Source organism: Mustela nivalis, assembly GCF_964662115.1.
Source record: "Mustela nivalis genome assembly, chromosome: 7".
Lineage (NCBI taxonomy): Eukaryota > Metazoa > Chordata > Mammalia > Carnivora > Mustelidae > Mustela > Mustela nivalis.
Genome location: NC_139026.1, coordinates 13,631,646 through 13,656,346, shown reverse-complemented (window position 1 = coordinate 13,656,346; position 24,701 = coordinate 13,631,646). Strand labels below are relative to the sequence as shown.

Below are 24,701 nucleotides of genomic sequence, written 5' to 3'. Positions count from 1 at the left end.
AAAGATAAGGAAATCCAGAGTTCCTTTTTCTAGTCCTTCCTTACTCATCAGTCAGCCAAAAGTAGAGATTGCTCATAGAATGCATGCATACTGAGAAGTGGAATAAAACAGTGGAGCTAGCTTTTTGTTGCATTTCTACTATTCATCCACGTATACACATACGTGTGTGTAAGCTATGAAATATGAATTGTGTCATTTCATTGATTCTACATATGAGCTAAATGCTCTTGTATTTACATATAAAGTTGGCATTGCACAATCTAAAAACAAGTGGTTAATATTCATGTTAATAATTTAAAAATTAACATCTGTAGTTAGAATGATACTGAATAGCAGATTTTAAAAAACCTATGACAAGTTAGGGAGGCCATGGAAGAAAGGAAAATTTTTATGTTTTAGTACCTTCAATGGTATAGTTTTCCTGCATTTTGAACAAGTGACCCTGCAAATTATGTGGCCAGCCTGGACTGAGAGAGAGGAAAGTGTCTTTGAGTAGTGCATATGAGGAGCACCTCAGTGGTCCCCTGGTCAGGCCTCCTCTGCTCATCACCCACCATACTGCATTTGAAGAAGCTGAGAGGTAGAGGTGGTCTCAAGGTCATCCAAGATGCAAATGGTAAGCCAGGACTAGAACTCAGGTCACTTGACCCCATTCTTAAGTCTAGTGTCCTGCACATGATATGTGCTTTTCCTTCTGTCAGGAATCCTACCTTAGGACTTGGAAATAAGATATTCCTATGGAAGTGAAACCATCTATGCAGTACATGGGGGCTGATATGCAAAGTACTATTGGTTTCTATCCATGGCCAGGAAGGCTTGACCAACACTTGGTTAAAAGTAATACATTGTGTTCCAGGGAAAATCAAGTGGACAGTGTCTTTGTCCTCATCTTTCTTGACTTAGCAGCAATAGTCAACCCAATACTTGATTTGCTTGGCCTCCCACATTCCACCTTCCTTAGGCTCTACTTTCCTGAGTTTGTAACATTAAAGTGTCTTGGGGTCAGTTCTCTGACCTCTTCTCTTTTTCTGTCCATGCTCATTCCTTAAGTGATCTCATCTAGTCTAATGGGTCTTAAAACAACCTACATGCTAATGACTCATCTATTTATATTTCTAGCCCTGACCTCTCCCTGAATTCCTTCTAACATATCTGATGGCCTATTGGACATCTCTACTTCAGTGTTTAATAGGAATCACACATTTGAGATCCAAAATTCTGCCCTGAAAGTGCTCCCCACCTTAGTTAATGGCAGCTTAATCACACTAGTTGCTCATGTCAAAACCTTGCGGTTGTCCTGATTCCTTATCTTTCACATTTCATGTCTAACCTAAAAGGTCTCCCTTCAAAATATACCCAGAATCTGACCATTTTCTACTACCCTACCCTACTGCCTTGCTTTGGTCCAAGCCACCATCATCACTCACCTGGATTATTCCCACAACTTCTGGACTGGTCTCCCCATTTTTGGCCCTCATTTCTCTTTTAGCTGGAATGATCTGTTTAAACCATGTGTCAGACCATGTCACCCCTCTGCTCAAAGCCTCCCAATCATTTCTCAGTTAACTCTGAAAAGCAGCCCAACCCTTATCATGGCTGCAGAGCCTGCCAGCATCCAGTCCTGGGGCCTCTAAGACCTTAGCCCTCAGTTGCCCCCCCCCCCATTTGCTGGCTCTGCTCCAGTCATGTGCCCTCCTTGCTCTTTACCAGCATCTCTCCCACCTTTGGGCCCTTCTCCTTCTGTTCCCTCTGTGGAATGCTCCTTCTCCAGAAATCTGCAAAGCTCATTCCCTCACTCCCTACAGGTCATTACTAAATGTCACCTTCTCGTGAGGGCTTTCCTGATCACCTATGGAAGACTGTAACCTGCTCCTTCCCCAGGCACATTATCTGTTCCTTTTTTTCTCTGATCTTAATTTCCTATCATACTTATCACCATTTATTATATCATGTAGCTGGCTTTGTGTTCTGTTGATTGTCTGTTTTCTCCCATTAGAATGTAATTGCTTGGGTGCCTGGGTGGCTCAGTTGGTTAAGGGTCTGTCTGCCTTTAGCTCACGTTATGATCCCTAGGTCCTGGGGTGAAGCCTTGCATTGGATTCCCTGCTCAGTGTGGTGTCTTCTTGTCCCTTTCCTTCTGCTCTGCCCCACATTGTGCTCTCTCTTAAAAAAAAAATATATAATGTATCTTCTTATCTGTATATTTTTGTACATTTTACTCAAGTGTCTGAGCCTGTCATGAGAGCTAAGGTATAGACCACCTACAGCCAATGATTTGCCCAGATATAATGGACTCCTCAGCCATGCTCCATGAGCCTCTTTGACTTCATATTCCAACTTCTGCCTGAAATGTGCTTTGCCATGGGTTGAAAAGTCAGGCCATCTTTCAAGGCTTGGTTTAACAGTCATATCCTCTTAGAAGCTTCCTGTGACCTTCACCTTCCTTCACCTTGATTGACCTACTCTCTTCCAGAAAACTAAATAAAATAAAATAAAATAAAAACAAGTTAGTTTTATATGACTGCTCATGGGGAAGAAAGTGAATGAATACACACTGGAAGACTAGAATACAAATATATATGCTCATGGGGAAGAAAATGAATACACACTGGAATACAAATATAAATATATAGAATATTTATCATATATATATATAGAATATGTATATTCTATATATATAGAAGGCAACTGGTCATTTAGCAAATTAAAATGTGCACACACTTTGACCCAACAATGAACTTTAAGGAACTTACTCTACAAAAATCCTGAGCAAGTATACAAAGATATGTGTGCCAAGACTTTGTACACTTTGTAGCACTGCCAGCAGGGGCTGGTTTAATAAACTTTAGTTCTATAGAATACTCCATGCTGATGGAAAATATGTCAAGATATTTGTTAGGTGAAAACTGCCAAATAGTATGCAAGATGTTATCTCATTTATATTAAAGAAAGAATGATGGAAGAAAGAAGAGAAGAGAGGGTGCATGACAGAAGAAAGGAAAGAAGGGAGGGCCTAAGGAGGGAAGGAAGGAAGGAAGAAAGGAAAGAAGAAAGGAAGGAAGGAAGGAAAAACAAAATGAAGAAATGAAGTAGTTGCATATTGTATGAATTTGGTTCTAAAGTATGAGAATAAGACCAAGATGTTGCATGTGGTAAAAATTATTCTGAAAAATCCTAATATAACCTATAAGAGGCAATATATCACAGACCTGTACCCTTGGGGCTAATAATACATTATATGTTAATAAAAAAAAGAGACAATATAAAATTCCATCACCTCTCAATGTTTTCCTCCAACATTGGAACAGATTTTTTTTTTTTTTGTCTTTCTATTGACCACCAGATAAAATAATTATTAGACTGTATTTAGGGCCTATGCTGTGTGAGAACTACCCACTTCGTTGTAAAATGCTAAATGTCCCTTAATTGTTATCAGTTCCTGTGGGAGCAGAAGGGGATGCATCTCTCTTCTTGGGCCTCCTCTCAAGTGTCTGTTCTTTGAGGAGAAAGTAGGAACTTCCTGCACTATTTAAATTGCTTATCTGTCTCTATTCATTTTTCTTTCCTCTGAGCATATTTAATTATGTTTGGTGTGACTCTACTATATGTATGTGCCATTTACTTTTTACTTTTATTCTTTTTTAGTGTTTGAATTCTATATGAGCACATATTATTTTTATAATGAGTAATGAGATAAAAGTTTGAAAATCAACTCAAAGATGCAGAAAATAAAGCATATGTCAAGATTCTAAATTAGATTTTTTAAAAAAGTAATCAGTTGTGTACTGTGGGAAAAAAGGGATGCCGTGGAAGTGGAATTGTTAATTGTTATTGTCTTTTCAATGAAAATGACAATTGGTTTTGTCTCTTCTCCCTCCCTCCTTCCTTCTTTCCCTTCTGTGGCTTTTGGTGTTGCTGGAAGCTGCTGGTATTTCAAGGAGGCAGCAAGACCCTTGCAGAACTGATATAAAGGGACTCCCTGGGCATGGAATTAAGACCATCCCAACACAATGCACGGCTCACAAAAACGCTCTAGGTGATCTATTTAGGAGGAGGGCAAGGATGAGGAAAAGGTAATAGGGTGTTTGTTTCCCATGACCCCTCTGTCTTCCAGGATCTTGCTCTCTGCTCCATAGAAGGCCTCAGTGCTCAGATGCTGCTGCCAATTGCCCCCACTGAATCCAGAGTGGGTCCAAGCTTGTGGTGCCTATGTCTCTAGGAGCCACATAACTGCAAGGACTCACTCTTGTGTTTCCCACACTCTTAGCACAGTCCTGACATCTAGGAGGCACTGGATGAAATAGCTGGCACTTAAAAAAAAAAAAAGATTTTATTTACTTATTTAACAGAGAGAGAGTGAGAGCGCACAAGCAAGGGGATTGGCCGGCAGAGGGAGAGGGAGAAGCAGGCTCCCTGCTAAGCAGGGAGCCTGATATGGGGCTCCATTCCAGGACTGTGGGACCATGACCTGAGCCAAGGGCAGACGCTTAACTGACTGAGCCACCCAGGTGCCCCTAGCTGATATTTACTTAGCTCTTACTATTACATGCCTGACTTAGGTTAACTGTTATAATTTCTCAAAAGTCCTATGAGGCAGGTACAGAAATCTGTATTTTTCAGATAAGGATACCAAGTCATTGAAAGGTTAAATAATTTCCTCAGGCTTGTAGATCTGGGACTTGAAACCAAGCAGTTAGACTCTAGGGCTAGTCCTTTTAACTACCATCCTACCTCCAAAAGCTATGTGTTGAATAAATAAACATGATGAGTGGATCAGATCTGCCCTTATAAAGGTCCTGTCAGAAGATATTTCTCTAATAAAATGGGGGGTTGGAGTAGCATGTGTAGGAACTGAGTCATTCACACTTTCTAGCTTGTCATCTCTTGTGAGCCAGCAGGCTGGCTAGGGTTAGGGCCAAAATTCTTTGGGAAAGAGACAAAGTGAACCATAGGTTCTGTTCCAGAATTCTCTAACAGACCCATTTAGCCCCAACCTCCAAATGAGGTTCATTCACTCCAAACCACTAGTTTGGGGTCATAAACATTAAATGCAAAGAAGACAGTGGGGAAAGGAGAACAGGTTCTGAGAAAACCACCCTTTCCACTTGCAACAGTTCGAGTAATCAACTAGAAAAATGGCAGAACTATTAAAAGTAAAAATGATAACAATATGGTGGGTACATTGTTTTCTAATATCCAGTCTCCTCTTCTTCTATTGTTAAATACTATTAATTTATAGTTATATATATTGCTTCCCAGACTCAAGGATGTATTTCCCAGGCTCCTTTCAAATCAGATGTGGTCAGATGACTATATTCTGGCAAGTGAGATTTAAGTGGAAGTGTCATATGACAGCTTCTGAGAAACTTCCTTAAGGGGAGATGACACAAATATTTTTTCCCTCTTCAGCTTTTTCTCTTTCCTGCTGGCTGAAATGCAGATGTGATGGCAGTGACAGAAGCAGCCATCTTGGGCCATAATACATCAATATCAACAATTCATAGATAAAGAAACTAAGAAGGGAGTGAAGGCAATAAGCCAGAAGGAAATGAGTCCTCAGGTTTTCATGGAGCAAAGCCATCAAGATGTGGATTACCTACTTTTGGACTTGAATGCACAAGAAAATTAAGCCTTCGTCATATTTTAAGGCATAATGTTTTGGCTCTCTGTTACTCCTACCAATTAATAGACATCATCATGTTTTCTTTGAAAAAGTCTAAATTGGTAGTCAGAAGACTTGTTTTATTTCTACTTTTGCCTCTATTTTATTATGTGATTCTAAATTCTCCTGTTCCTAACCTAGAAGTTAGAACTAAATACAGCTCTTCTACATGTGTTGTCTGTTTTTATAGTAAAATACATTTAATTAAAAGGAGAACAGAGATTTGTGAAGTGAATGCCAAAAAGGTCGAAGGGATATGGTTACACTGTTGTCTTTGGCTTTGGGTTACCAGGGGGAGGAGACCTCACCTTAATCAATTAATTTAAGTGCAAAGGAGAGTGTTCTGGTTCACAAAATCCAAGGGAAGTTAAAACACTCAAGTTACAGAATGCCCAGAGATGAAACTGGGTCTTAGAAAAGCTGGAAATTGTGTTTCTCCATGTCTCTTAACCCTACTTCTCTGTATTTCAGATTCCTTTTTTTTTTTTTAAGAGTTTATTTATTCATTTGACAGAAAGAAGGCAGGCACAAGCAGGGGAAGCAGCATACAGAGGGAAAAGGAGAAGTAGGTTCCCCGCTGAGCAGGAAGCCCAACACTGGGCTTGATCCCAGGACTCTGGGATCATGACCTAAGACAAAGGCAGATGACCAATCATCTGAGCCACTAGGAGCCTTTGTATCTCATATTCAATCTGTTGCTGTAGACTGACACTTAACACAAGTTTCACAGCATAGAGCAGAAAGTGATGACTCTCTTTCTCTATTCTGTTGTCAGGACTCTCAGGGAAGAACCCTGACTGGCCCATCTTGGTTCAGCTGCTTTCCCTGGAGACCAATCAGTCTTGCCAGAAAGCATGCTGTGCAAGAGAACTGCTCCTGCAGAATGTGTGTGTGTGTGTGTGTGTGTGTGTGTGTGTGTACTTCATACAATGTGGAGACTGAATTTTATACAACTGAGTATGTGTTAATTCCATAATGAATGATGAGCTAAATATTTGGAGCAATGAGATATGTAGGGAGTGGGGAATAGGAGGGCATAAGTGAGTGGGCACACTTTCTAAAAAGATGAACCTGGAAAGCATACCCCCTATATGAACACTATAGATGTTCAAGAATAATGAGAGTAATTCTGGTGGTAATGGAGCAAAGTATGATAGACCAGGTGGAAGCCAGGAGACCTGGTTTCTAGCCCTGAAAACTTAAAACTATTTAGCACATCCCTTTCTTTAGCAGGTCACAGTTTCCACATTTGCAGAGTGATGAGGTTAAATTAGCCTGAATTTGCTCCATTGTTTTTGAAAGGTATTTTTTTTTTTTTTAATTTACAGAGGTTCCTGGGGTGTTGGTTATGATGCTGGAGATCCTCACTAGGTCTTCTTTCCATGCCTACAAAAACAAACATCCTCTTACCCATATACATATTGACACATTCACTCACACATACTTACTCTCACACACCTTGCACCCCCACTCCCACACATACATTCAAACACATATGGTGGACCATGAATCATCAGTTTGCTGGACTGGATGATCTTGTGTGTTCCTTACAAGTTCTAAATGTCCATGAATCTTTACAAATTGGGAACTGCCTGAGGCTTTGAGCCTAAAATTCTAGAGAGCAGCAGTTTATACAGAGAAAAGTAATGATGATGAAGGTCCAAACAAATGTCTAGGATTTTCTACTCTCCTTTGCCTTTATTCTCCCATTTGCCATAGCCTGTGTCTTCTAGTGGCTGAAGGCAAAGTGTAATCTGTAGACCCTTGAGGAGCTGCACTTATGAAAAAAGGTCTTCATAAACCCTATTATACACAGTATCTTGCCCATCTATGATCTCTACCTCTATCTTTAAATATATGTAGATAAGGGATAAAATTAAGATGTATGGTATTTTTTAGTTTGAGGCTATTTTCTAAATGAACAGTTACCAAAGTAGAGAAACTCTGCTGTGTGGGGTTTGAGAGAAATTTTGGTTGTCTTGGAGAAGGCTGGGAAGAGCCTTTCTCAGAGTTATGTTTTGGGTCAGGAGTCTTCTCCCCTTAAAAGCAGGTACGTTTCCAGTTTGTTGCTTAGGGCAGGGATGGTCCCATCATCCTCACAGGGCCTTCTGATGCCTTCACAGGACATGATTTCCCTCTGCCTGGTAAGAAGACAGATCCTGGCAAGCACAAAGCCATGCTGTCTCGAGCTGGCACCTTCCTGCGTGGGAACTCAAAGCCACTTTCAAGAGCCCTTTTCTTTCTGCAGCTTGTGAGCCAGGGAGGCGGCCAGCTGGGTGGTTCCCACATTGAGAAACTGGGTGGGGCCTGGGGAACCCTTTGGCCTTGGTTGAAGAGCCAGACCAAGGCCCCTCCCTGGGAATTCTATATAATGCAGAAATGGCCAAAGAAAGAGAGCTTTGTGGAGAGGGTCCCCTCCCATCAGGTCAAGACTGGTTGGCCCCTAATACTACTGTGGGCATAGAAAAGTGGCTGGCTGTTTTATCACTTGGCTAGGCTGGGTCCCAGCCCCTTTTGTGGGCCTGTATGGTGTGCAAGTAGGAGGTGGAAAATGGACCTCCATGGAGAGTCTGATGTGGATCTCCTATTGGGTGACATAAAAAAACAAAAACAAAAACAAAAACAAAAAAACCACTCCTTTTTCCTCCAGGGAAGTCGAGGAGGTTTAGCAAAACAAACAAAATCTCAAGATTGAGGGTAGGTGGGATGTTCTTTGGCAAAGTGGGAGTCATGTTTCTGAAAGGGGGTGCTCTATGGAGTGCTGAGTGCTGATAAAGGAGAGAGAAGAGAGGAGAGATCTCTATACATAGGTCACTGTGTTAGAAAAGGAGAGGGATGAGCCAGGTGGTTTTTCCTTCATCATTGTCCTCTCCTCCTGAAAGGGACCAGGTAGCATGAGTCAAGGACTGCTCACCCAATATGGCCAAACAGGACCCTTACCACCATGGGTTTTGATGCAAAGCAATGGGTCATTTGTCATTGCACATGGATGAAATGATTGAATCTGAATGCCACGTTCCAGACACAATGTAGGAAAGAAAGATTTCCCCTGAATTAAGGAGTTCCCCATCTAGTAGGGAAAGAAGATGAGTCAACAGGCAAATATGATATAGCACCATGATAGAGGGGCACAAGGTGCTGTGCAGATCCTGGCAGGTGAACCTCTTCAGGATTTGGGGAGCCAGGGAAGCTTTCCGGAGGAAGCAATGTTTAAGCTGAGAGTTCAAGGATGAGGTGGGATTAGTCAAATGAATGAGGGGTGTGAGGGTGTTCTAGAAAGAAGGAATTGCACTTGCAAAATCTTGGTGGTGAGAGAAAGAAGTTGAGCTGCAGGAGTTCAATATGGTTGAAGATTTTACTCTGAGTAAGTCGAGGAGAGATGATATGATGCTAGAGAAATGAGCTTGGGCCTAATCAGACAAGATGGTGCCAAGGAGTTTGGACAGCATTCTGGGTTATGGAGGAGTCCCTGATGAGTACTGAGCCGAGGTGGCATGATCAGTGGTGAGCTTTGGAAGGATTGCTGTGGCTACCTATGGACATTGGGTTTGAAAAGGATAAGACCAAAGGCTGGAAGGTTATTGCTGAAACCCAGGAAAGAGATGGTGAGGACATGTGGGCCAATCTCGGTCTGGCATCTGGTCATGATCATTTTATCACTGCCCTCTCTCTTGGTTGATGCTAGGTAATGTGACAGCTCCATCAGAACTTAGAGAAGCTGTCAGGAACCATATCATCACATCCTTGCCATCTCTTTTCTGGGTTTCAGCAATGGCCTTTAGTCTTATCCCTTTTGAATGCAATGTCCATAGGCAGCCACAGCGAGCCTGCCACAGCTCATGTCTGACCATGCCACTTGAGCTCAGGACACATTCCAGGCTTAAATAAACTGTCAGTGGCATGGGATTTGGATGCTGGGAGAGGGGAGAGGCTGGCTCCAGGGATGATGGGGAAGGAGAAAGGGGAGGCAAAAAGGATACCAGCTTTCTGGTTCAGTAGTGATTGAGCTCTCCAAGCTATAAAATGTAACCTAGAGCTCTGATGAAGTCAGCTCTGCAGCCCATCTGTCCCTGAGGAATGGTTCTGCAGCTGGGTTTGGGGTGGGGAGGATGTTCTTGTAAAGAGAGTGGTCCTAAGAGAAAGACTAGACTATGGTTTGCATATTTATCAACTGTCTTCCCCACCAGAATGTTCTCACTACGACTGCAGACTTTGTTTGTATTGCTCTCTGTTGTGTTCCAGTTGATAGAATAATGCCTGGCACACAGGAGACTCAAAAAAAAAATATTTGTTCAATGGAAAAATGATGGAGACTACAGATACAGGGTCAGGGACTTTGCCATTCCAATGAGTGGAATGAAATTACTGGACCCCTTTGAGATGTCACAGCAATGTCATAAAATGATTCTGGCTTTATCATTCTCTTTTATCCAAGGGTGGCTAGGATGGTGGAAATGAGCTGCATGAAGAGAATGATGGTGGCATTTGTATGAGTATATGAGTATATGCAGTATGTAACCTAGGTAATCAATAAGTAAATACACAAACAGTGATAGCTGAGTAAAAGTTTCACTCTCATCAGCAGCAGCAACACCATCCCCAGCTTGGACAGAGACCTCCCTGGGCGCCAGGAACCCAACTCATAGGTGCTTCATATATATTATCTCAACTGTCACAAAAGCTTTAAGGAGTAGATCCTACTATGAACACAGGTCTCTCTGACTCCTAAGGCTACCTTTCCTCTATTCTGACCTCCCATTTCAGGTAAGAAATTTAAAAAATATGGTTGCACAAAAGACTGTGGGCAGAGGAAAACAAACAAACAAGCAAACAAAACCCTGCAATGTCCCAAGAGAACTCCAGGTTTGCTGGAGTCAAATGGGCTGGAGAAATCTGCTTAGGGCCTGGCCTAGCTGGGTACTTAGTGGAAAAGAGTATCTTGCTGGTTGGTTTCTTTATCAAGTAATTATATGCAGGCCTGGTCATAGAGTTTCCAGACCTGACAAAACACCAAGAAAACTTCGCCTAGCACAACGTTTAGTTTTTCTCTGAAAGCACCCTATCGCTGAGTGCCCCACTGGGGAGAGCCAGGAACAGGTGCCTACGATGTTCTCTGCAGGGATCACAGGGTGGCCACTTGGAATTGTCCAGCGGCTGAGGCTGGGGTGATTCTGGGGCCAGATGATGGCTGGTGTCTGGTATGCTGGGTAGACACTGGATATGTTATAAACATTGTGCTTCATGCAATTCTGCACCCTCACCCTGGCTCTAGAACATCAAATTTCTTCTCTTGCACCCAAGGACACCCTCTGCAGAGATGAGTCACAGCTTTGAGGGAAGGAGGTTGCTATGGAATCCAAGATCAAAGTGCCATATTTATGAGTATTAAGCTAAAAGATGGCTAAGTTAAGTGAAGTCTGACATATTCACTTGCCTGCTTGTATTCTTTTTATTCTTACTGCAGACTTGATGAAAACCTCTCTGTGATGGGGTTCTCATCAAGTGATGAGGGCAGAAGCAAGACCACAGTCAAGGATCAAGTGGGGGGGGGGGCAGAAATTTCCTCTGTCCTAGAAGTCCCATGAAGGACCAGAAACTGAATCAGTGTCCAGGTAACCTGATCTTGCTGTACCGTGAGGACCCAGGTGGATTGTCCAGCAGAAGGAAATATTTGTCCCCAAGCAGTTCTTCAGCTCTAATCCAAAGTGCCATTATGTGATCAATCCTTATTAGTGATCCAGGACATTCTTATGCCCCCAGACTAGATTTTGAGGAAAATATGGAATGAAACAGGGAAAGAAAAACGGAAAGAGTCTCACCTGGATAAATACCTTCAGGTGTCTTAGATGACACCAGAAAAATTTACACTGAGGATCCCTTCCCAGCTCTTGCCCCAGTTGCATCTTGATGGTATCAAAAGCAATACTGATTGCCTCTCATCAAGGCTTCCACCTTCATAGCACAGTGTGTTGGCTTAGAGAGAAGTTTTGGAGAATGTCCACAATGCTTGTCGATCAAGGTATGTAACGGGGATTGGAAACCAGTCATCTCCACCTGGAGACTTAGTGATTTGGTACTTAGAGAATGGGTAGAGGCAACAGGTCCCAGACAGCTTGGCACCTGCAAGATTTATCTGGGCATTTGTCTGGGAAATGTCAGCTTGTTTTAGGGAGTTTCCCTATCTGCAAAGCCTGAAGGTGTGTGGAAAGGGCCCAGTGCCAACTCAGTCTCAATCTGTCCTTCTTCAAGGACAATCATAGCATCCATTTTTTGACACCACCCATATGCCAGGCTGAGTGTTACATGATCTCATTTTATCCTTCCATCAACTATACACAGTAAAGGATTATTTTCCCCCTTTATATAGACGAGAAAACAAGCTAACTAGTGACACAGTTAGTAAATGATAGAACCATGGTGATTCAAACTTCAGCCAGTCTGATTTCAAAAGCCCAAATTCCTTGCAGTTTAATTCAATAAGATATTTATCAGACACATATCTTGTAGTAGGCATTGTACTAGTCTCAGGGGATTCAGAGATAAATAGCACTGTCCCAGTGCTCAAGTAGCTTCCTGTCGAATACACTTACTAGAAATTTTGACACACTCCTGAAAATGCTATGGCAGAGTTGTAAGCATTTAGGACTAGAGGATACAGGAGCAGGGGTTCACTCTTTCTGGGTCATCAATGATGCTTTTTTCAGAGGCAGAGATCTTTTAAGTGACTTTTGAACAATGGGTAGAAGTGTGCCAGGAGAATAAGAAACTTCCAAATGTACTGGTATGTAAGATATATGTTCTAGGATGTACCCTTGTTCACAGAAGATTTGGGAGGCTTCTTGGTAGCAGAATGGTTGAATAAACTGTGGTCCAAACACACCAAAGAATATTTTGAAACCATTAGAAGGAGGGGTTCACAGTTGTATCAAAATGACATAAGATCCTGGTAGGTATTGAGGAGGGCACATATTGCATGGAGCACTGAGGGTGGTACATAAACTATGAATCTTAGAACACTGAAAAAATAAAATAAAAATTTAAAAAAAATGACATAAAATCTGTTGAGTGAAGAGAAAGTTGCAGAAGTGTTTTGCATGTGTATACATCTATGAACACGCACATATCCATACACATAACTTGCAGAAGACACAGTATGGTCAAGGTCAAGGAGATGTAAACCATGGTTAGGGGAATGACTAAGAGCTCAATTCCGCTCTAGTGTCATAAAGAAGGCGAGTCCTCAGAGGAAAGCAGGAGGTTCCCAGGAGTTGAAAAGCAGGTGTGGTTGGAGTGAGGATTTACTTTGGCAATTGGACAGGCATCTTCGGACATCGGCCTGAGCTGAGGAGACTCAAGGCTGTGTTCCAACAGGAATTTGCACCTAGAATGGAAGGTAGGGTAGTGCTGAAGTAGGGGAAATGTCTGGGTGTCCAGGCCTTTGTGGCTCATCCAGGCTAGCACAGACTCACTGGGGACGTCCAGAGTTTCTTCCCCTATCTAGACATTTCCTGTCTATTCCCAAATCTCTCAAAGTGTGGGGTGTCAGGTCCCATATGATACCCATGCCATGCCCAGAAGAGATCCTTTAACAATTATCCCAGGCAAGACAGTGAGCTCTAAGACATCTCTGTCCCTACAGCTTCACTGAAAGAGCTATTCTAAGATCATCAATGTCTCCCAAACACCTTCTCTTTCTTCTTCCTTCTTCCCTCTAAACCATTTTTGACTCAGGGGCCATGTCCTCCTCCATGAAAATGGATGGACTCTTGACTTGCATGATAGGATACTCTCCTGGATTTTCTTCTCCCACACTGGCCTTGATCTTTGCTGGTTTGTCTTTCTTTATCTGGAATCTTAATGCTGGCAGCTTTAGATGTGATCACAAGTCCTCTACACTCTCAACAGGCAATCCTATCTTCCTACCTAGTCTTTTGTGAGATAGGCCAAAGAATGTTTTCTTTTTATTTGTGTCTCCAGGAGGAGGAAAATTTTTGGAATATTCAGAGCTTCTTGCCCCACTCCTACCAAAATTCTACTTGGAGAGCTTGGGAGAGGAATTAAGCCTCCACAAGTAGTCTTCTTGAAGCTTATTCTCTCTGAAATTATCTCATTCATTTGTCCACATGTTTCTCTTCTGTCTCCTCTGTTAGAATATAAGCTCCATGAGGGAAGGGCCCTCATCTGTTTCATTCACCACCATATCCTTAGTACCTCAATGCTTACACATAAGAGAGGTTCAGTAAATATTCTGTAATTGAATGAATGAAAACATGACTCTTGAGCTCTATATTTGAAGGAGGTGTTATGATAACTTACTTCTAAACCACAGCTTCCTGTGGTTCCTTGGACAAATCTCTCATCCTAGTCAAGTCCTCATATATTTCTCTTGCTTTTCTGTGGCTCCAACTCAAATGCAACCTTGTCCATGCAGTCTTCTTTAATACTTCACAGCAAAATTGTTCACTCCCTCCCCATGTTCCTGTAGCAATTTGCCTCTGCCGGAATTCTTGCACTTATTTTTAATTCTATGTGATAGTAGAATGTGTTGTTTTCTTATTTGTCTTCCCTACCAGATTGTAAACTTCATGAGGACAGAGGACATGTTTTACTTTTTTCTTTTTCCTCCCAGCATCCAGCTCATTGTGTGTTTCAATTCAATACATCTTGTTGAATGGGATGGAATCTGGCTGATGGCACTCTTAGAGCAATTCTTGGATAGACTGGTCCATTCATTTACTTGTTTTGCCCAATAAAGCCTCTTTAGGTCACGGTTGGCTCCTCTGTTTCAGAAGGCTGTCCTTTCTACTCAACTTGCTAGATGGCTTTCACCCTTTTGGATTCAGATTTCCCTATTTATTCAGATTTGTGCATTTCAATGTCCAAACTACAAATCCAACTCCATTCATTGCTCTCTTTTGACTCATGGTATAGTTCAAAACCAACTGAAGAATTGAAGGGTTTCCATACTTAATTTTCCTCTCTTCAGATTCCTTCCATATATCCAGGCTATCACTAACATGCATAATGAACACTAGGTGTTATATGCAACTGATGAATTATTGAAGTCTACATCTGAAACTAATGTACACTATATCTTAACTGAGTTTAAATAAAATAAATGAAAAAAAATCCCAGTGGCAGACATGTAAGCTGTGCAAAATAACTCCTTCCATTTCTAGAAGAAAGTTGTGAACCTCAGCAAATATGGTTCCAGCCCTTCTCCACACATCTTCCTTCACTCACTAAATTCTACTCACCCTGTAGGGCTCAGCACAATGCAGTCTTTTCCACCTTTCACTTACCATTTTTGTCATAATAATCTTAACAGTAATTGAGCATCTACTATGTGCCTGGGCCTTGTCCTAAAGGCTTTCAACTGTACAACCTCTGATCTTCCCAGTAGCCGTGGGATTTAAATATCATCCCATTTTTCGTATGAGAAAACCAAGACTCACAGAATCTAAGGTGCTCGATCGTGGTTACCCAACTAGTAGGTGGCCAGGGCAAGACTAAAGTTCATCTCTGCCTGACTGGGTAGACTGCCCTTTTCCTACCACAGATGCTACTCAGTTCACCTTTCTCAGTGGCACATTGCTTTATTCAACAAATATTTATTGAACACCTCCTATGTGCCAGGAACTGTTCTAAGTGGTCAAGACAAGTGAATGTAGCAAAAGCCCCTACCTTCATGGAAGTTATATTCTACTGGAGGTAGTTACACAGAAATGATAAACAGAATAAGAAAATATGAAGTACTAGAAAGTGGTGAGTAGTATGGAAAAAACAGCGGTGAGGGGGATAGAGAGTCCTGAGATCATGTGGTAGTAAATACAATACAGTTGTTGAGAAGTCACATTGAGACAGTGATGTTTAAGCAAATATTTGAAAGAGGTAAGAGAATTAGTCATGTTAAATTGGGGAAGAGTCTGGGGAAATCAGTCTGGGGTAAGAGCATCCCATAGACAGTTGATAAGAAGGTTCTGGAGTGGGAGCCTGTCAGATGGATCAAAGAATAGCAAGAAGGCCAATATAGCTTGGTGGAGTAGGAAGGAGAAGGTGTAAGAGACAAGGTCAGAGGGGTTACAGATGTGTGGAATGGTGGTTCTCAATTAGGGATGATACTGAGCCTGGGGGGTCTGTGGCAATGTCTGGAAACATTTTTGATTGTCATAATTTTAGAGGGGTAGAACTACTGGCATCTAGTGAATAAAGGCCAACATACTGCTAAATACTCTACAATGTATGAGAAAGCTCCCCTCTCCCCTAAAAAAAGAATTATACTGCCCCAAATACCAATAGTGTTGAGACTGAGAAACTCTGGTGTAGAGACCTATAGGACTTCCAGGGTTTTGCTCTGAGTCAGATGAGGCATCTTTCGAGGAACTTGAACAGAGGAGTGACATCTGCTTTATACTTTGAAAGGAGGTGCTGTATTGAGAATAAATAGAATGTGGGGAAGAGGCAAGGGAGGAAGCAGGGAGATCAACCTGGAGGTGACCACCATACTCCAGGCATGAGATATACGGTGACTCATCCCCCTCTAGGGTGGCAGGTCTTGGAAGCCAGCTAAGAAGGGAAGTAACATTACTGAGCACCTAGAGGGTGCCAGGCTTTCATGTTTATTATCTCTTTAGACTGTGTCTGATCTTTATTTACCCCAACACTTAGACTGGAGTTAAGTAGCATGACATCCCTGAATACAAACAAGGGTTTCAGTAGAAAAGAAAAGAATGTTTTTATTTTACACTTGCTGACCATTCAGAAGACATGTTCTGGATGATGCTATTTCTCTATCAATAGAGTAGAAACCTGGCTGCAAGTTAGGCACATGCCCTTCCAGAGGCACAGGAAGAAACCTGTTGGAGACGGCCAGGTAGAACTCCCCTGTGGTCCTCTTATGTTATCATTCAGCAAACATGCCCTTGGGAGGTGTCTTGATGAGGCTATTACACATTCTGCTAAGAATAGACACTTGCACCAGGGACCTGAAGGAGTTGATGCCATTTTTCCTAGCAGAGCCAAGCTCTTGAAAAATGTCTATATTAGGGTCTTTCCTCCAGATACTGGAAGGTCATGCATACAAGACCAGACAAGCAGATATAAGGAGGGCAGGCTATTACAGGAGAGCAAGAAGCTGAGTCAATAAAATTCCAGAATGGTGACTCATACGAAGTGGTGATGAAAAGTGAACTTGTCTCAGTCATGCCAATGGAATAATTCATTCACACCAATAATACTATGGTCCTGCTCTGCCTCTATTGGAGAGAGAACTAGTGCAGTGGGTGTTGCTGATTCACCTTTTCTTCATCTTTATCACCTTCCACATCCTAGGGTAGGTGATCATGCTGACCAAGCCCCTACTTCTTGGAATGTTCTCCTTTCAAGCCTTCTATGGCCCTACTTTTATCCCTTCAGCCATTACTGAAGTCATTTCTTCTGCTTAGAATTACTATATTCCATTCCCAGTGCTGCTATAATAGATTGGGTGGCTTAAAAGAACAAAAACTTATGGTCTCATAGTTCTGGAGGCTAGAATTCTGAAATCAAGGTATTGTCAGGGTCATGTTCCCTCTGAAAGCTGTAGGGGAATCCTTTCCTCCTCCTCCTAGCTTCTGGTGGTTTGTCAGCAATCTTGGGTGTTCTTAGCTTGCAGCTACATCACTCCAAGCTCTTTGCCTTTGTCATCAGATGGTGACATTTCTCTGTGTTCACATGGGCATCTTATAATAACACCAGTCGTATTGGATTAGGGGTCCACCCTACTCCAGGATGACCTCATCTTAATTAATTACATCTGCAATGACCCTATTTCTAAATAAAGTCACATTCTGAGGTACTGGGGGTTAGAACTTCAACATATCTTTTTGGGAGGACACAATTAAATTCATAACAATGTCCTTCTCCATAGTGGCTTTTGGGTAGCTATTATTCATTTTTAAGGAGAACAACCCCTTTCCCACCCCATATGATCCTAATGGAGCATCAAGCATGAAGGTAGATTTCCTGACAACAGTGGGTTAATTAGAATGTTGCATGTACCTGGGCATAATAATTGACCCAGTGGTGGACACATGACTCAAGAAAAGACCATCAGAGTCCTTCTATGAAATTTTGAAATATGGTGTCAAAATGGTATCTCCGCCACCTTTTTTTGAACACATTTAGGCCTGGCAGAGGACTCCTTGTTTTCCCTGATGCAGGGATAAGTAGAGCAGAGAGAAGAGAAAGTGACAAGATCCTTGTGACATCATTTCTAGCCCTGGATCCAGCTGTACCTGAAGCCATTACTTCTGGGCCTCTGAGATACAAGGACCAATGAATTTCCTTTTTCTCTTAACTACTTGGAGGTGAATATTCTGTTAGTTTCTATTGAAAGAGTTTATTGGGCACCAGGTGCCTCAGTTGGTTAAGGCTCGGGTCATGATTTCAGGGTCCTGGGAACGAGCCCCGCGTCAGGCTCCCTGCCCAGCAGGGAGTCTGCTTCTCCCACTCTCTGCTCATGCTTTCTCCCTCTCTGCTCATGCTCTTTCTCCCTATCTTTCTTAAATAAATAAATAAAGAGATAGATAAATAAACTCTTAAAAAAGAGTTTATTAATGTTGCTGCCTTCCATCATCATCAAGCATTTATCAAAAAGAAGCACATCATCTTTAAATATAGCCATTAAGACTCACTCTTTGTAGCATATGGCACTTTACAAACAACTTTCCTACACTTTGATTCACTGAATAATGATCCCTGCACTCTGTGAGTCCTCAAGCAGACTTTGTATTTGAGTGAGTGCGATGGGACTTTTGGGCACTGGATGAGAGGCAGAGCCCAGTCTCTCCGAAGTGGTAGCTACCAGTCAACTCTGGCTCACTGTTACCACATGGGGATCTGATTCAGACCCAGTGTTGTGGAGCTTTATCTTTTCTTTCTTTCTTTTTTTTTTTAAATTTTCAAGAAAAGCCAGAAATATGGATTGTGGTGGGTGTTTACCAATGATTAAACTCTTTGTGGCTCCCCCAAAAAACACTCCTGTGACCTGAATCTAGCCCCTAAGCTACTCACTTGGAACGCCTGCTGTAAAACCACGAAATGTTAGCGCTGGAAAAGACAGATGCAGGTAATCTAGTCCAATTGCTACATCTGACTTTGATATTGTGAACTGACTTACTCAGAATCACCTAAGTAAATACCCGCAGAGGCAGAACTAGAGCAAAGAGATTCTGATTCTCAGACCACGCTGTTACCAAACTGGGATTTTTCCCCCATCATCCCTGGCCTCCTCCAGCTTTCCCCAACTCAGGAACTGGTGCTAGTATTCCATCAGGTACCCAGGCCAGAAGGCTGGGTGTTATCCTTGGCACAGGTCAAGCATGAAGACCTATTAAGTCTACCTTAGGAATATATCTTGTATCCATCCTATTTCTCTTCCTTTCTGTTGCTACCACCAGTCCCAGCCCCCTTTGTCTCTTGACTGGCCCACTGTAATAGCTTCCTAACTATTCTCATCGCTCCCCTGCCTTCCAGGTTTTATAAGACCTTGCAAGGTCTCTCCTCTCTGATCTCATCCTGTATATCTCTCCTCCAGCCCTTCAGCGCTCTAACCCACCGTTTTCCTCTTCTCTGAGACCTTCTGCCCATGCCATTCCACATGCCTGGAATTCTCTCTCCATGTTAGCTGGTGTTAATCCTAACTAACCTTCTAGGTCTCTAACAGTGCCAGCCCATCCTAAGTAATATATAAGTAACAGCTATTGTGATTTTCATTATTATCATCTCAGGCAAATGGCATCTTTTCAAGGATTCCTTGAATCAGTCAGTCCATCCTGTGATTCACCTTCACAGCACTCAGAACAATCATAGTTCCATAACTGCTTTTGCTCCTTTCTTATCGACCCACTCCATGAGGCTTTAGGGCACCCCTAGGATAAAATTAATGTGTCTTGTTCACCTCTTTATATCCCAGTGACTGTCAGAGAGCATGATATAGCACTCAATAAATATTTACTCACTGAAACCGAGTAAATACTTGCATATATTTGTACACCTCTAGCCATCAGAACATCTGGTGGAGCCTTCAATACTTCAGTACAAAACTTCCATGTTGGCCATTTTACAGATGAAGAAACTGAGGATCAGTGGAGCCAGTAAGTAACTCTGTGGTCTGTGGCACATGTGAACATAAAACCCCGATCCCTAATTTCTCAGCCTAGTATCTTGTCCTTGTCCTATGCCTCAGGGTCTGATGGGTCTGATGGCTAGATGGATATTTGATTTCAGCTGTGTCCTGATTCAGAATTGGTATATATATGTATGTGTATGTGTGTGTGTGTGTGTGTGTGTGTGTGTGTGTATATATATATATATATATATATATATATATATATATATATTATATATAGTTTTCAGTGGCAGGAAGTCTTGTCCTGGGGAAATGTTACTTGGTTAGCATTTGGGGAAAGAGAAATATTTTTCTCTTTGTTAGCTAGCTCTGGGCAGCCTAAAAACTCTTGATCCCCACTGTCTGCTGCTTTGAATGTAATGACCTGCTTTCAATCCTGTTTAATTATGGGATTTCTGATAGGAATTTGGAAAACAACTTCTAAATCCTGAGGCTTGGATGGTAGCCCATGTTCTATCTACAAGTCTCTGTACCCAGTTTTTCAGAGAATTTTTATACCTGGCCCTCAGGCGGAGGCCTATCCCTCATTGCCCCCATTCCTCCCCAGCTCACCACTGGGACTGTATAACCATGCTTGCTTCCCAATTTACTCACTGGATGGAAACCTCCCTTTGCTTTCATGCTGGGCTTTGCCTCTATATTTTCAGTCCTGTATGTATCCTGAGGCAGTCCTCAGCAGACAAAGCACCTGGGCTCATGTCCCATTAAAGGAAGCCTCAGATAATGTTCTGGGAGTGAGCAAAGCCAGCTTCCAGTCTTTGTTTTTCCTTGTGTTAGAGCTGGACCTTGGGCAAGCCTCAATTCCCTTAACTGTAAAGTGACAACAATAATATCTCATTTAGGGTTAGTGGTAGAAAAACCTGGCAAATAATGGGCATTAAAAAATGGTTTTCTTTCCTTCTCTAGCTTTTGGTAGGGCTAAGGTTGGTGGGGCTGGAAACAGAAGATCAGAGATGTGGGTTAGGGAAGGGAGGGTATCTGCTAAGATTGGGCGGCTGAAAGGTCTAGTCTGGGGAAGTGACAAAGGCACCCTTGTTGGGTGTTAGGATGAGGGACAGCAAGGGATAGAAAGTGAATGACCTCTGGGTCACCTGGTTCAAATCCCCGCTCTGCCATCTAATAGCTGGGTGCCGGGGTGACAGCTGGTCTGAGTCTCAGTTGATGCATCTATAAAATAGGTACAATGATTTCCATGTCAAGGGGCATCATGAGGACTGGAGCAAATTTACAGCTAATATACAGGAAGCCATTCACCCTGCCCAATGTCTCTTGCTCTGGTGTCTTCTCCCACCTAAGGGCCTGGGGGCCACCTGGTTCTGAGCTTGTTTCAGGGTATCTCCCTGGCAAGGCACAAATGGGAATTGGGATCCATACCTGCATTCTCTGTTTCCTAAATGACAAACATAGCAGCTACCTTTTATTGAGTTCCAACTGTTCTTAGCTCTTTTTTGTAGTGGAGAACTTGAACTTGAACTTGGAGGCCGTCACTTGCCCAAGGTCACTGAGCAGGTTGATGAGGGAGCTGACTGTCTGGCTTTCCCCCCATAGTAACCTCCTGTCTGACCCCCTTCTCACTGCTCTGGGCTTCCTGGATTCCTGGGGCTCAGATGGGTTCAGGCCAGCTGTTATGCCCTTGTTTGGATTCCAGCCACTCACAAAGGGAGCAGCAGTTTCACCATGTTCCTGCACTTGCAAGCCCCTTCCTGTTCCCAGTGTCCTAGATTCACTCTCTGCACTGTCCCCAGCATGTCAAACAGGAATTGAGAGGGGAGGATCCGCTACCTGTCCCACATCCCTTCATCAGGTGGGAGATTTGGCAAGCAGAAGAGGATCAGGTGCTCCCAGGAAGGAAGGGAGTGAAAAGTTACACATTATTAGGGAAGGGTACCAAGGAAGGTTCTAACTTTGAGACAGAGGACATTTCCTCTGTCCATGTGGGTGGATTCATGTGGCTGCTCCCTCCAAAGGAGAAAGAGAAGCCCCTGTGTACAACATTACAGAGATAGAAGGCTGGACTAGCAGGAAAGGGGAGGTGGCAGAATGGGGAAGATATGAGCTCAGATTGAAGGAAAAGGTAAAATGGTGATGGAGTGCGAGCTTGGGGTTGATGCACTAGTGGGATAAGCCCCTCCTTAATATTTGGTTTCACATGGACATGGTTGTGTCCTTTTCTGTCTCCTCCAGAACTTCCCCTCTTCTTCCTGAAGTCTCACTGAGTCTGACCTGGGGGTGGGGGGTGGTCCTTGCTGGGGGCGTCAGTCCCTAAGTCCATATTCTGGACTCTGTGGAACATGCACATGGCTTGATTTGAAATCAGGAAAAAAAATACATCACCTCTTCTTGCCTTCCCTTCAGAAACTGCTGTGTCCCCCTATGTGCTCCTGGGGGTGGTAGGGTGGTACAGCTAGGGGTGCAGGGAAGCCTTGGGAACCTACCTCTGCATGCTGGCCCTCCTGCCAGAGCTCAGTGGATGGCCAGCCTCCACCTCTCCACAGCAGTGGCCTCTCCTTTCTAAGGCTTTCCTTTGAGACCTTTCAGGGCTTGTTAATTAGCATGCATTCAGGCCCAGGAAGAAGCAGACCCCAGCTCTGACCCACATGTGCTATGCTCCTACCACCCCAGGAAAATTACTCATATGTGAAAAATATGCATATTTTTCTGTCTCTGCAGCCTCTGCCTTGTCTGCTTGATCTGTACTCAAAAAATGATGGTCATTCTTTAAGGCTCAGCTCACAGGTCCTCTATTTTCTAAAGCCTTTTCCAGCAGGTATAATTAGTTCCTCCTCCTGTCATCTCCCAAAGCCCTTTGTACCTTCTGCCATGATGACATTTCTTATACTGCATTCTACTTACTTGATTTTAAGTTACATTTTAAAACACAGACCTAACACATTTTTTCTGTATAAAGCCAAGAATAAAATCCTCCCCTACTCCTACCACACATCCTTCAAGCACAGTACCCCAAAGCTAATCCCTATTAGCAATTTCTTTGGGGGGTTTCCAGAAATTTCTATTAAGCAAGCATATATGTGAATGTGGTTATGTATTGTCAGTTATTTGATCCAAAATGGGTCATATAAAGTTATTGCTCTGCAACTTGCACTTTTCCCTTATTGGACATCTTCATTTTTGCAGAAAAACTGTTTACATTAATGCTCTATTGGATATATTTGACCTAAAATCCATCATCTGATTTTTTAAAATAAAATGTTTACTGTGTTTTCTATTGTTTTGCTATGTAATCTCCTCCTTTTTCTTCTTCTTTGTTCTTCTACCTCTTCTCTTCGTTCTGACTCTCTCTTTTATTTGTGAGGTTTCTTTTTTTACCCCTTCCTTTCTTCTAATGGCTTGGAAGGTTTATAGTCTGTTTTTAATCCTTGAAGTTATCACCCTTATAACTTTAAACAGTATCCATAAACATCTGGGTTTATTAATTTTATTCCATATTCAATCCACAGACCCTCCACAACCAAAGACACACAAATTGGGGCATGTATACATTCCTACATCCTTCCTCCGATGTTGCTATTGGTTAAGCCTTTGTATACTGCTGTGATTGGAACACTTACATTCTGTGTTGCGACCATAATCTCCACAGCTGTTCAGCCTTCGTTCTATATTTAAATGAGTATAATGTTCACCACCAATTAATGCATTTCATTGCCTCTCCATTCTTAAGCTGGTAATTTTGATATATTGGGGGGCTAGGTTTTATTATCAAGTCCCCCATTGCCTTGAACTTGAATGCTATGTGCCATTTTCTGAATCTGCTGGTGAATGTCCTTCAGCTACTTTTTTTCCTTTTTTAAAATTTAAATTCAGTTTAATTAACATATAGTGTACTATTAGTTTCAGAGGTAGAGTTCAGTGATTCATCAGTTGCATAAAACACATATTCATTCACCCATACTCATCACATCACATGCCCTCCTTAATGCCGTTCACCAAGTTACCCTAACATCCCTCTACCCTTCACCCCTCCAGTAACCCTCAGTTTGTTCCCTATATTTAAGAGTCTCTTATGGTTTGCTTCCCTTTCTGTTTTTGTCTTATTTTTCCTTCCCTTCTCCTATGTTCAACTGTTTTGTTTCTTAAATTCCACATATGAATGAAGTCATATATTTGTTTTTCTCTGATTGACTTATTTTGCTTAGCATAATATATCATCTCGTTCTATCCATATTGGTGCAAATGGCAAGATTCCATTCTTTCTGCTGGCTGAGTAATATTCCAAGGTATGACTATATGCCACATCTTCTTTATTCATTCAGCTACTTTTATACATGAAAGACAACTGACTGGCTACTAAATTTGAGAACATATTCATTACCTTCAGAATTTTGTGCCCATTGCTACCATGTCTTTTGGCACTAAAGGGTAAAGTCAGAGGCCAGCCTGATTTTTCCTTTAGAATATTTCCTAATTTCACTACCTGAATATTCTCCATCAAAATTCCATTACCTTAGTATTAAGGCTGTTTTTGTTTATTGTTCTGTAGATTAAGGCATTTCTTTAGTTACGAAGTTTTCTTCTACAATATCTTTGAAAATGTTTGTGGCCCATTGTTCTGTTCTTTTCTTCAGAAATACCCAGTATGCATGTTTGAATATCTATTGTATTTCATAAGAATTGCTTTCTATTTTATTTCATTGTCTTCATTATTTTCCCATTTCTTCCATTTTTAATCCCTATTTATATATATATTTTTAAAGGTTTTATTTATTTATTTGACAGAGAGAGATCACAAGTAGACAGAGAGGCAGGCAGAGAGAGAGAGAGAGAGAGGGAAGCAGGCTCCCTGCCGAGCAGAGAGCCCAATGCGGGACTCGATCCCAGGACCCTGAGATCATGACCTGAGCCGAAGGCAGC

General features: G+C 42.2%; 1 protein-coding gene and 1 long non-coding RNA gene across 5 annotated transcripts in view; one reads left to right on the top strand and one right to left on the bottom strand.

Annotated features, from left to right (window-relative positions):
- Positions 1–5,833, top strand: part of LOC309869428 — a 33,582-nt gene extending 27,749 nt beyond the window's left edge. Inside the window, exon 4 of the long non-coding RNA XR_014314180.1 lies at positions 5,410–5,833. This is a non-coding gene — a long non-coding RNA (uncharacterized lncRNA). The remainder of the gene's footprint in view (positions 1–5,409) is intronic.
- Positions 1–24,701, bottom strand: part of SYN3 (synapsin III) — a 453,379-nt gene that overhangs the window by 130,801 nt on the left and 297,877 nt on the right. The window contains exon 7 of one of the 4 annotated variants that reach the window (XM_082740551.1): positions 12,872–13,043. The exons of the other annotated variants lie outside the window; for them this stretch is intronic. Coding sequence (XP_082596677.1) covers positions 13,014–13,043 — 30 coding nt within the window. The 3' untranslated portion in view covers positions 12,872–13,013. Of the gene's footprint in view, positions 1–12,871; positions 13,044–24,701 lie in introns of those variants that run through there. 4 annotated transcript variants of the gene reach the window in all.